The 14,558-nt window shown below is 26.4% G+C and overlaps 1 protein-coding gene across 2 annotated transcripts in view; it reads right to left on the reverse strand.

Moving 5' to 3' along the window:
- Positions 1–846: 846 nt before the first annotated feature.
- Positions 847–14,558, reverse strand: part of LOC107071656 (uncharacterized) — a 75,756-nt gene continuing 62,044 nt past the window's right edge. For both annotated transcript variants that reach the window (XM_015330840.2, XM_089170423.1), the window contains exons 4-5: positions 10,899–10,956; positions 847–3,494 (exon numbers count right to left, since the gene is read on the reverse strand). In XM_015330840.2, the coding sequence (XP_015186326.1) occupies positions 3,352–3,494; positions 10,899–10,956 (201 nt within the window). In that variant the 3' untranslated portion in view covers positions 847–3,351. The remainder of the gene's footprint in view (positions 3,495–10,898; positions 10,957–14,558) is intronic.

The raw sequence follows: 14,558 nt of genomic DNA on the forward strand, positions 1-14,558 counted from the left end.
TTTTTTTTTGTTTTTTTTTTCTTTTCTCTTTTCTTTTATTAATTATATTAATTTTATATTATCGTTTAACGAAATTTAAACCTTCGCACTCGTAACACGCGTACGTAATTATGTTTGTTTATTTTTTTTTTACCTTAACGTGATTATTTCACTTCGATTTTGACTTCATTTAACGAATACGTTTTGAATAATCGAGATTTTAGAATAACTGACATTTGCTAGTAAAGATTTTGTAAGTTTCTGTTAAATAGTAGTGGTATAAATAGTTGATTAATCTAACAATAAGTTTAGAGATTTGCTTAGAGCGTATAATAATTAATAAATTGATTATTATTAATATTACCATATTGCAAAACTATCTCGAAACTATAGATTTATGTTATATACATTTTATTATTACCCATTGAACATTTAAATAAAAAATTTATTATGAAATTAATTTTTTCATTTACAATAAATCCACTGTCATAATCAACGATACATTTAACAAAAATAAATAATAACTTCTAAAATCACACATTTTTATATATATATATATATATATATATATATATATATATATATATATATATAAAGATGATAAATTTATTTGTATCGTTCTTAATAAATAAATTAATCTCGGTTGATTTAAGTTAAAACGATGCTTTTTAATTTTGATCGATTATTCGAAAAAGAAAATATTGACTTAACGTAACGAAACGATTGTCAAGAATCCATACATGCATATACATATACATTTATACATAAATGCGCAAATGCACGGTGTTGACCGTCCACCCGCATATTGCAAAATAAATTTTAAGCCGATTCCTGTGTGATAACTATAATAAAAAGCGTACCCACACACCGAGTGCGGAGGATTAAAATAGCGCTAAACAACAGATGAGCATTGATCGGGTAAACGATCGATATTTATTATACTTTACATGCTTTATGTATATATATATTTTATTTTATGTATGTATTTTTAATACCTAATATATAGGTATGGTGTATATGTGTTTTTCTGTATTAATATCGTCATTCTATCGAGGTTTCATCTATGAACGATCCGCGTACGCTCGAAACATTTGTTCAATCAATCAGAAAGCGACATTTTATTTTATTCAAAGATTACGCGATCGATTTATTATTATTGAAATTTTTCTTAAATTCGAACTAACTTAAAATAGATTCATCTCGATATTATATTATCATTTCTAATCATTAAGAACAGGTATAATAATATCGCTAAAATCTGTCTCTACTTCGTTTACGATACATTAAGAATTATTTTCCCCCATACTCAGCTACCCCCCTGCCCTACTTTTGACGCCTTTCAAACCCGTTCAACGATAATTACACTTTATTAAGGCTACTTAAAGCGGTTACATGGTTTTCGATCAACTCCATATTCGACTTTTGTTTATTTTTATTTATATTATATATTTTTATCTTTTTTTGTTTGTTTATTTCATTATTATTTCTTTGTTTAATATTATTATTATTTATTCTCATCTATCGTCGTACTACTATATGTATATTGGCGATGTAGCGATAATAATATAATAGTTAGTTTATTAATTGTAATAGTTTAATATTAATAGCAATAGTAGTAATAGTAGTAGTAGTAATAGTAACAGTAGTAGTGATGGTGGTAGTAGTAGTAATAGTAATAGTAGGAAATCTTAGTAATAGTAAATTGTTGATAATAATAATAATAATAATAATAATAATAATAATAATAACAATAATAATAATAATAATGATAATAATAAATAAGTGACTTTTTATTGTTTTTTTTTTTTTTTTTTTTAGTAATAATAACAGTAGTAATAAGTAATCATGATAACATCATTATCATTATTATCTTCACTATTTTTTTTTGTTCGTTAATACGTTATGTTTTGCATGTATGTATGTTATGTATATTTATGTATGTATATATATATTTATGTATATATAATATATACGTGGCTTTCGTCCAGGTTTCTTCGAGCATACGACCAATGAACGTACCTATGTACGGTCCTGAAATGAAATTCTTCTTGATCCTAAAAGGGTAAGCGGATTTTTACTTTTCCTTTCAACTTCTTCTCATTCTTCTTCTTCTTCTTTTTCTTTTCTTTCGTTTCGATATTTTGTCCACTATTCATTTTTCTTCCCTTCTGCTCTTTCTCTTTTTCTCCCTTATTTTTCTAGATTTCAACGTGGTCGTATCGTTATAATTTAAACATTTTATCCCCCCCCCTTTTCCACTTTTCTTTGCTGTCTATTTTTCTCTTTCTCTTTTTTATTTCTCCTTTTCATTATCTCTGTTTGTACGAAATTTGATTTACCCATAATAAGAAGAAACACACACGTGGTTCGAATATGTTACTACGCTTACGTTTAGATGTTAAAAAAAAAATACCTGCCAGAAAGATACTTCGATGAATTTCAATGCCGCGAAACCGTTGTTTAATACATTATGCTTTATTATGCGAAGAGAATTTATGTTATATTTTTTTTTATTTTTTTTAATTTTCTTTTTTTGCAAAATTTTTCTTTTTTTTAACTCGTACGATTGATTTTTTTTATTCGATATAGCGATTTTATTTTTTCAATCAACGATATTTATATGGAAAATAAAAAAAGTTATTTAAGCAAACGAGAATACGACCGGCGAAGGTGAATACTATTTATCGAAAAAGCCAGCTAGAGAGAGAGAGAGAGAGAGAGAAAGAAAGAGAAAGAGAGATAATTAAAAAAAAAAAAAGAAAAAGTCGCATCGATCATTATCGAGAATTACTGAACGTCAAGAACCTCATTGTCATATCCTCGTTAAAAAGAAAACTATCGAGAGAGTAAAAAAGTTAAAGGCAGAAAAAGTAAGTGAAAAAGAGAGAGAGAAAGAGGGGAGTAAAGAAAGAAAGCAAAAAAAAATGATAAAAGTGAAAAAGGGTAGTTCGTAGATTGACGATTGAAAGAACCTTCGTGAAATGACTACGACCACGAGGTTTTAAATAAGAAGAAGTAAGAAGATAGAAGAAGAAGAAGAAGAGTAGTAGAAAGAAGAGGAGGAGGAGGAGGTGAAGGTGAATAGGAAAAAGGCAGGAACCGCTGACGTCACTACGTTTTGCTCTCGTTAAAGCTCGGAAACACGGTTTTAACGTAGTAAGGGCAAACCGTAACGATTCTCGTGTTTTTTGTGATTATTGTTGTTGCTGATATCGTTGTTATTGTTGTTGTTATTATTATTTTTGTTGTTGTTGTTCCTCTCATCGAAGGAAGGAGGAGGATGGTCGCGTTTTGGAAATTGGCCGTAGCCGACGATCCTGGTACAGCAGCCGCGTAAAACGACTTCTTTACTACGTCCTTCTTAAGGACGTATTAGCCACGAAGACTGCGTTCAAGAATAAGAACGAGCATCGTTAATGTTAATACAAAAACGTATCCATTGCTGTTAGACGTCAACGATGGACCCGAATTGCAACCGTCTTGTTGACAGCAATACGTTCTCGTACTCCAAGCCTCTGAAAAAAGAAAATAAAAACGGGAAAAATTGGGAAACTTTTTTATTTTATCAGTTTTATTTTATTTTCATTTGTTTGTTTGTTTGCGACACACGTTTTGAATAATTTTTATCTCGGACAAAATAGTAAAATATTAAATGTTAAAACGCTATCAAAAAATTCGTGTATATCTATGTCCTATCGTGAATATCGATCAAGTGAATGCTATGTATAATATTTAATAAATATGTATTTTTAATATAAAATTAGATTTTACAATTAACTAATTAGATAGAGAAGAATATCTTTTTTTATTTTTTTTATTTAGAAATGAATAATGTACATTTATCGGACGCGGTTATTTGATAGTGATAGGTTTTGTATTATAGTATTATATATAGTATATTATATTATATATAATAAAGAATAATAGTATATATAAATAATAACAGTATAATAATATATAAAAAATATATAGTATATGATATTGTATATAGTAATATTATATGTTATAAAAAAATACTATACATAATATAATATATTATAATATTATACTACAATAATATTATACTATAACATATTATACTATATTATATATAGTGTAATATATAGGTTTCGTAATATGAGTGAAATTGTACTCTAATTTTTATTATTTCTTTGTTTTATTTTTTTATTATTTTCAATATTAGAAGCTTGCAATTTATTTTGTAATTTATACATATATATATCGATCCAATATAGAATCTCATTATTTGTACTATATATCATATCAGCTGTTGTAATTTCAATTATAAAAAAAATAAAAGTAGAAGTTTAATCAATTTTAATTAATCATTAATATCGTCTTTCAATATTTATAATAAAAAATCCATTACGATAAAAGATCATACCCCAAATATACTTTCGTGAAATTATGAACCCTTTAACAAAGAACACGTTTTCTTGATATTAACAAATGAACGCTTTTGCAATAACAATTATTGAAAAAAAATGATTGATCATTTCATTCATTTCAATGAAAAAGATCATTGATAAATTTGCACAGTTAAAAAACCATTTCCCCCGTTTCGTTTTCGTAATTTAAATATAACGAAATTATTTATAACTTGAATTGTGCATTTATGTTTATATCTTGTGTTTATATTTGAACGATGAATATGACATAGTCATTGGATGTAGTTAGACAAGTATCGACCAAGGAATCGATATCTATCTATGTCTCTTTTCGATGTCTATTTACCGTCGGAATGTCATTCGAAGTAGTATACGGATTCCATTCGAAATCCGGATATCGTTTCGTTCTGGCTATTGAAATTCAGACCAGTTCTCTCTTTCTCTCTCTCTCTCTCTCTCTTTCTCACTTATTCACTATGCCTCTCTATCTATTCATCTATCGGAATTGCCTGAATAACTGGGACTCAAAAAATTCTTGAATATAAATATTGACTGTATTAAAAATCTCTCGACAATTGGTTTTAAAATAAAAAAATAAAAAAATAAAAAATATTTTATAATACATAAAACGTTATATATGTATTATTATAATGTTTTATTTTATATTCAATTATATTTCAAATTATAATATAATATAAAAAAAAATAGAATATATATTATAATTCTTATTTATATATTATATATAAATATATATAAATATTATATAGAAATTTTGTTCAGATATATATATTCTTGATATATATTACAATATAAAATATAGAACATTTATAATTACTATTAATATTAATTATAATAAGAATATCTCTGAACAAAATTTCTATATAATATTAATATATGGTTTTAACAATTTTTGATTATCAAAATTATATTACGAAATTGTTTGAAATATATGTTTTAAATATAAATATTATTTGTATTATATTCAATGATGAAAAAGACTTTATTTAACTATAATGCGTAAAATATTCTTTTATGATTGGTAATATACGAAGAATGTTGTTAAATAATAATGAATTGAAGGTAAGTGTAATAAAATATAAAATGGTTTTAATTTCAATTGCTCTCGTATCCATCGTCGTTTCGATTTAATGTAACTGGAGTTTAGCAAACAGGTAATTTTCTCGTGTGGTTTAGTAGAATGTAAGATAGGTAGTTAAATTTAATTTATCGCAGATATTAATATAAAGAGAAGAGGAAAAGGAAAGATAGAGTAGATAGAGAGAGTGAGTTGAACAAGCATGGTAATCAAGATTTAAGAGAATGGTTAATAACTTCTTACCATGATCAAGATAACGCAGTTTCTTGTAAATTTGTCTTTCTGAAACTTTGGCCCCTTTTACTTGTCATTAAAAAGCGTATACTATAGGGGGACAAGAAATGTGGATCCCTTCCTATGATCCTTAAACAAAATGACAAATTTTCTTCAAGAAATAAACTTAATGGAATAATCCTAAATGGTCATTAAAATAATAATACCACGTTTAGAATATATATTCCTATCCTTTGAAACTATCAACGAGAAGAATCATAAATTATTTGAAATTATTCATTCCAGCTAACTTTGAAATGTAGAATCATGAATTTTGAAATTCGGAAAGTCATTTGGTGAAATGATATTATTTCTGTTATTCCGATTGGATGCATGTGGTAGTTATTATTCGAATATCTTCCATCGGTTATTCCATATATATACTCTATTTGTTATATTGACATTACTAAATTGTTTGCTTATGAAAATATTCTCCATATTTAACGCATATATATAATGCATAGATAAACGGATGCATATATAAATTCTTGTTTTCTAAAGTAAAGATTTGTGATCTTTGTTTAATATTTTGATCTCGAAGATTTTAGAATCATTATTCTTTCGAAAATAATACTCCTATAATGTTATTAAAAAATATAAAATTGTGGAGAAAGAAAAAATAATACATAGAAAAGATGCGTAAACTTCGAAGTATTGAAGTAATTTAAAAAAAAAAAAGTTATCTCTTTGAGAAAATTAACCTTTAGGAGAAAGAAAAAAACATTGAGATTAAAAAAAAATATGATGAAAGAAAGTTAGTATCCAACCGACTGAAAAAAATATAACATCATCTTATTTTCAAAATACTAACGTGCTAGAAACTAAAGTTCATACTCTTAAGACCGGCGATACATGTAAACGCCTAAATTTTGACCGTTTTTCAGAGGTTTATTTAAAATAGAAGGAATTAATGAATCGTTTTGAAACTCAGCATGTCTATTCATTACATATTAAAATATAAAAATCTGATTTTTTTTTTCAAAATGGCCACCGTAGTAACTAATCTCCTGAGGCCCTCGCGGCGAAACGCATCATGGTGATTTTTAGCTGTAGTTACAACAATCTAAAATTAAAAAAAAGGGTCATAGCGTGTTCATAAAACATGTATCTTCTAGTTAAACTAAGGAAAAACTAAAAAATCAAAAAATCGTAAATTGACACGACTCAGACAAAAAAGTCTGATTTTTGACCCTTTTTTTTTTTAACGGTTTTTTTTATTTTAGATGTATCGCCGGCCTTAAAAGAAGATATTTTTTGAAAATAAGTAAAACTTACACAAACGTGGCTTTTTGACATTACGGTGTATCAGGAAAATGTTAATAAATAAATTTTAATATAATACTTACACAAATGCATGTTATAATCTTTCTCTTAATTTTTTTTTACCAAGATAACCGCAAAGAATAAAAAATTTGTTTAAATTTGTTCTTTTTTTTTATTCTTAAAATCGTGCGTTCGTTAAAAGCTTGAAGAAGAACATTTGGATCAAAGCTTTTAACGCATTTAACTTTCTCATTTTCTGTATTTCACTCTCTCTTGCTCTTGGTATTTACTTTCTGCGGGGAATCCTTGTAAAGAATTGGAAAAAAAGGGGGTAGGATTATATGCGGGCAGAACATGATCAGAAATCAATGATAACCATTCGTCGATGTTCGAGCAATATCGGCCATTTCGAACGTATGATACCAATAAAGAAAGAAAGAAAACGTATTCAAGCTACCGCTTTAGAAAATTTACGAGCTAATCGCAAAAAAATTCTATCCTTCGCATGAGAACATTTTTGGAGAGATGAAGGAAGCTTCTACCACACACACACACACACACACACACACACATGCACACACAAAAAATATAATTCCATTTTGCTGATATAGATCTTGCTGATTTAGCAAAGATAACGTCATTTGGGTTTGATATCTTGAGAAATTACGAATGATTTATTCCCGGTTGAGTAATTAGGACTTTTTATAATTTAAAATATTTTATTTTTATTGCTATTGTTAGTTTAGGAATTATAATGTTGTTAATTTAATTTATAATAAGATTGTATCAATATTTAATTTGTATTTGTTATTTTCATAGAACATAAAATTTTGCTAATAAGGATAATAAAAAGATTTAATTTATTATTTCGTTGTTTTAGTTATATGAAACTTTCAGATAAAATTTGACGAATAAAATAATATAAAAAAATATTGTTAATATAATTTATAAGTATATCAATAATTATTAATACTCGTTGTTTTTATAACTAATAAGTTTCATATTAAGTTTAACGAGTATAATTAAATAAAATAATAAATGTTATAAATTAAATAAAGGAATTATACGTTATTTTGGCATTTAAGGAAAAGAAAATTTTTGTTTAAAAAAATTTCGAATAACGTCATATTATATTTACTCTCGAACGAAATTATGCTACTTGAAAGTTGCCTCAAACAAAAATTTCATGCTAGTTTTTTTTCGAACACCAAGGTGACGGTGTAATACCTTTAAAAGACTTTCGATATTTATTAGAATGACTTGAGTAATAATTTTCGCAGTTAAGTAGAAAAAGATCGGATGTAAAAAAAAAAAAAGAATTAAGAAAAATGGAAAGAGGTCAAAAAAAGGGAACACACGTGAGTTAGATATAATAAATCTGCTTACGTTCGTGAATTTTCGTTGGTACGCCACGATACTACTCGTAATGTACATTCTAAACTACTGCCATCAAGTATACACATACATATATATATGTGTATACGTCTTCAACGTAACACAGTCACTTTATCCTTTGCACCTGTGCCCTTCTATCCTCTTTTATCTATTTCACGTGCAATATATATAAGAACACGTTCTTCCCTTTTCTCGATAGGATGCGACAAGTTTTCCTGTGACTTGTAAAAATTTTAAATTTGGTAATACCAGGTCTAGATCGCGTTTCTCGAGCCTTTTGGGAAATTTGTTCGAATGTTTGAAACAAAAAAATAAATTTGTTCTTTTCTTTTCTCTACAAATTCTTTCATTTCCAATTAACTTTAACAAGTTGTAGAAAGAGATGAGAAATGAAGACATGAAAAATAAAACCTATTCATTTAATTATGGTCAACATTATTTGTTATAATGTTTTAACATTTATTATTTATTGAAACAATTTCATTATTATTATTATTATTATTATTATTATTATTATTATTATTATTATATGTAATGAAAAGTTGTAACCTAGTACACAAAATGTTTATTATTCAATTACATTGAATTTATTTAAATATTTTTTATTAAAGTTTTATTAGAAATGGAGTTTCTAAGTTCTACGTAATCCCATAAGGTATTACTGACTATATCAAATCTAACATGAAACAATGAGGCTAAAACGTATTTCAGTCTTAGCGAGTTTGGTTTAACGTTTTTCTAGAAAATTCTTCATACTGTCTGAAAACCGTTATATACGATTAAACCCCTAATACACACATAAACGTGTTTGATATATATATGTGCAAACTTTCATAAATACTTTAACGTAGTTGGATAGTTATCTAAAGTATCCATGTTCTCGTGTATATACCCATGTATATATGTATATTTTATGTATATATATAGTATGTACATGTATATAACATACCAATGAGACAAAATTTGGATTAGAAAAGTTTCATATAAATTTTGTAGACGTTTTTTTAAAAATCCATTTTGTCAACTAGAAATGACAGATACGTTGGATTAGTTTAGTTTAATCGTATTATACACATATACCATAAAATATATATATATATGATACAAAACGTTAAATGATTTGTGACGTCCGAAATTTTATGGATTCGTGTAGGGATAGAGAAAGCTTTTTAAGGATTATCTTTCAATGAATATCAAAACAAGTATATATTATATTAACGTCAATAATGTTACGTAAGTAAAAATATTCGAAAAATAAATCTACATCGAATAAAATGATCTATTTGTTCTTTTATTATTTTTGTTATAATAGATTACTACTACTATTACAAAAGAAAAAGTTTATAAATGTAACGTATCCTTCGAAGGATAATACTACGTTTAGAAAATAAAGTAAAGGAAACAAATAACATTAAAAAAATTCGAACAAAAAGTAAAGAATTAAGTACAAAAGGGGAAAACAAGCTGCTGCCAAGAAAGTTTCAACGTTCTGTTATGGATGTCGACGGGTGAGAGAAATTTTTCGCTACATTAGTTTCACCCTATTTGAGTGACGTTCGAAAAAATTTGTATTATAAAAAACTTTGCAAGAAATAAAGAAAGAGATAAAGAGAAAAAGATTAAGTCCTTTCTCTTGATCAAAATCACTTTTATACAATACGTTTACGTGATCCAAAAAAAAAAAAACATTTTTTCCAATTTGGTATTTTGTCTTTTTATTTTTATTTTCGTTTTTTCAATTTTTGAGTTAGAAAGATTTTGTGAAAATAAAAGAAACCAAAAAAGACAAATGTACTACGATTCCTTTCGTATTTTATTTAGTTTGCCCTTTTTTCCCTTTTCGTTTACTTATCACGCGAAAGTTACGTGCAACAAGAAAACATAGGTAGCAAATCATTCTGTTTTGGTTTCGTTTGGTCACGGAGTTCGTGAGGAAGAGAAGAATGTGAAAACGGTATAAGATACATGCGTGTTGACGACACCGACAAGAAAAATAAAATGGAAATAAAAGATGTTTGTGCGATCTAACACACTTAGTCTTTTTTTTTTTATTTCTTTTTTGTTTACGATAGTGCACACGGAATTTTTCGTTCGCAAAAGAAAATGGATTTCTTCGAGAGAGAATTTTTCCCGTTCCATGAGTATAATTTACAGTATATATATATATAGTGTAGTGATCGTAAAAAGTAAGAAGATTATGAAGAAAAATTTGATTAAAGATTGAATTGCAAAAGAGGTGGGATTTATAAATTAATTTATATGATCTTTTTCATAATCCAAGATAAATGAAAGATCGAATTTCTTTTTTTTTTTTTGAATTTATAAAAAGAATTTTTCATTTAATTTAATTACGAAAGTAAATTTTAATCGTAAAATATATTTTTTCTCCCCTACTTTTTTAATTACCTACGTTTATTCGTTAAAATTATTTTCATTACTTTTTTGGATTCAAAAAAAAAAACGTGTTATTAAAAATAAATTTAAAAAAAAATTATAGAGCTTACCTTTTTCCGTGCACGTTTCGACGCAATCTCGTACCGTCGAACCTTCGCTTACGTATTTCTGTAATAAAAATAAAAAAATAAGTTAAGAAAGTAGTTTCGTACAGTTAAATAGTTTTAACATATTCATATATATATATATATATATATTTTATTTCTTTGATTAACATAAATGAAAAAATGTGTGAAATGTTCGCAAACACATCGTGGATATTCATTCCTTCTCTTCGATCATACGAAAAAAAAAAGGGATTTCAAAATTACGAATTAGGTTGAAACGACTTGTGAAATGTTTTTAAGCTTAAGAGAAATACACGTTAGAGAAAAATACGGTGACGATATTGGTAACAACGGTAGTACACGGACGACGAATTTATACGACGTTATAAAACGAAAGAGGTTGGTGCGAACGTGTGTTTGCGAACTATAAATTGAAATGTCTTTTTTTATTCTTTCTAACTTTCCAGTGAGAACAAAATCTTAATATGAATGAATGTTTATGCATATTTATAGCCTTTTTTTTCTCTGTTTATGTTCTTCTATAAACAAATTAAACGATAAATGACCATACCGAAAAAAATAAAAAATAAATAAAACACTAAAAGTAAGTATTTAAAATTAAATATAAATTCGAAGGACAATTATATCATAAATTAAATTAATTAAATCAGGAACGTATTACGAAAATCTTATTGTTCGTATAAAAAAAAAAAACATTCTTTCGTACACGTAAATCCTATTATTCCTTTTAAATATTTGCAAAACAACCACAGATGATATATATCATCAAAAAAAAAAAAACGAGATCGAATTCTTTTCTGTAAAAATTTGTAAATTTAAAGGTCGTATACTATCCTATTTAGTCCCACAAAGAACAAAATAATTCCCTTCGTGGGAAAACTCGACGTGATCTTTCGAGAATAGTTATTTGATCAGAATCACGAGCCGTGATTTCAATTATGAATTTTCTTCCTGTGCTTCACAATTTATTCTCTCTCTTTCTCTCTTTCTCTTTTGCTATCCTTCTATTTCTCTCTTGAGAATTAGATTCTATTTCGTTCCTTGTTTTCTCTCTGTCTCTCTTTCTCTTTCTCTTTCTCGTGCAAAATGGCACGGTCCTCTTTAAAGAACCTCTCTCTCTCTCTCTCTCTCGTTTGAGAAATTCTCTTCTCATCGGCTCGGGATCGTTTCGAAACAAACACTACTTGTTAGTTAAAACTCACCCCTTTTCGTTGTTATCAGTCTTTTGACAAAATTCATTCCTCTTATTCTAATATCCATTTATCTCGAAATGTAATTATGAGAAATATGAAAATCATACGGATAAATAAATTCAAATAAAATGTTTTTTTTCTTGATCTGCAATAATTCCAATTACATTAACACAGTTAACTTTCATATAAACTTGAATTTTTAAAAGGCATTATAATTAATATTGCGAAAATTTATTTATAAAATGTATCGTTAAATTAAATATGGAATGTTGTATGAATTTATTAGAATAATAATTTATAATATACGCCTATAATTGAATTTATTTATTGTACGTACTTTTGACAATGATATTTTACAATTTTTAATGAGATAGAGCTTAGAAAATCAAATTGAACGTGTATTATTTTTATAAAATATAATTCTCATATATATAACATGCATACAATATTATTATATATAACTTATTATTATTATATATAATTTAGTATTATAATTTATTTTATTATTATTATTATTATTATTATTATTATTATTATTATTATTATTATTATTATTATTATTATATATATGTATATTATTATATACAATAATATATTATATATATAGCATACACAATATTATTTTATATATATTATTAATACAACATTAACTTCATTATATTATATATGAAATGTTTGATAAAAGAAACAAATAAAAATAGATAAAAACATTTTTGAATACGATTAGTACATAAAAGAGAAGTATGGATAAGTCGAAATTTTTATCGAAGTAAGACTATAGTAGTCGAATTTGAAATTCATCGAAATAGTATATGGACCATACGTAGACACGCCTAAAGATCGATATTTCCCGATTATGACGCCCTCGGGACGTCGTACATATTAAACCCTCTATCTCTTTGCTATTCCGTGCATATTAAACTTCCTCTTCTTCTTTATCTCTATATTTCTTCTTTGCTGATCCATCAGTAATTCCACATTGTCGAGCTCTCTCTCTCTCTCTCTCTCTCTTTCTCTCTTTCTGTTTTTTTTTCGTTCTTTTTCTTTCTATTTTTCTCTCTTTTCAAAACTTGCATACGATGACACCGGTCGGAAGTTGAAACTCCGAACAAGTTACAATCGATAAAACGTCAATTTCGATCTTTTGGCTAATAGTCTCGAAAAACTTTCCGATTCCGATAAATTAGTGCTCAAGTTTTGTAACATCGAAAATAAAGTAGAGAATAAAATTGTGCGGAGACTGTAAAATCTTTCTTTTCGAAATTTCAACTATTTGACATCATCTTCTTTTTCTTTTGGATAGTTAAGAAAAAAAGTAAACACAGCAATCCTTATCAACAACTTTAACTGATGATTTTGAACAACTTTTTTTCGAAATAATTAATAACAACTTGTGATATATAATTCATTAAAAAAAAAACAAGAAGTGTATATTACTACTAATTGCAAAATTATTTTTAATATGAAATTTCGTTGATTTCTAAGGCTTTTCGATTTTACGAACTTGCTTGAAATATATTCGCGAATCGATGACCTACCTTCTATTGGAATGACGTGATATCTTCTCCCCTCCCCCACCCCTTTCTCTTTCTCTCTCTCTTTACTGTCAATATAAAATCTTGTTACGATATTTCAATTTTACATAGGTACATATGAATATATATATTTGAAACGATATGTGGAAAGTTTCCTTTCTATTCGAATTCTCACTTTCTATACTGTTCATTATCAAGGACAAAGAATATCCTATCAATGCATTTCTAAAGTTGAATAAGTCGTTAACGGATTACACTTTGTTCAATATCTAACTTTGTAATCAATTATATTTCTCATTAGAAACTATTTTTAAAAATGACTATTAAAACTAGATATTTCTTTTATTAAACGTACCAAACTATTTTTGAAGTAAGAGTATAGGGTTGTTAATTCACTTTTCGCATATTTTTTTCATGGTTTTTATTTTCTCCAAGAAAAATGTCTCTTTCTAAAGATAGTAATCCGATCGTTTATTCCGGTATACGTTCTTACACTCGAAAGATTCCATCGGCAAATAATCTCATTCAATTTCCGGATATCGATTTGAAACACCTGTCGCCATTATCATTTTTTATCTTCGCTTAGTAAAAATATTGTTAAAAATTTTCTCGTATGTTTATTAAATTAAATAATGATTTACAAAATTTTTATAAAAAATTTTTAATATTGAAAAACGTTACCCCATGTATTAAACCAATTAGGTGTAACATTATTTTTATCTCGATATGATCTACTAAACCGTAAATAAAAAAAAATAATTAATATAATGATAATTAAAAATAAATGTAATTATTTATTAAAAAAAAAACAAACAAATATTAAAGTATTGAGGTCTTCTTTTGTACGATACGATTCAAAATATGGTTCCATCATGCTTATTAATTGTATTAATTAATTTTAGTTAAAATTAGAG

Source organism: Polistes dominula, unplaced genomic scaffold (assembly GCF_049000335.1).
Source record: "Polistes dominula isolate Pdom_NZ unplaced genomic scaffold, Pdom_raw_medaka contig_15, whole genome shotgun sequence".
Lineage (NCBI taxonomy): Eukaryota > Metazoa > Arthropoda > Insecta > Hymenoptera > Vespidae > Polistes > Polistes dominula.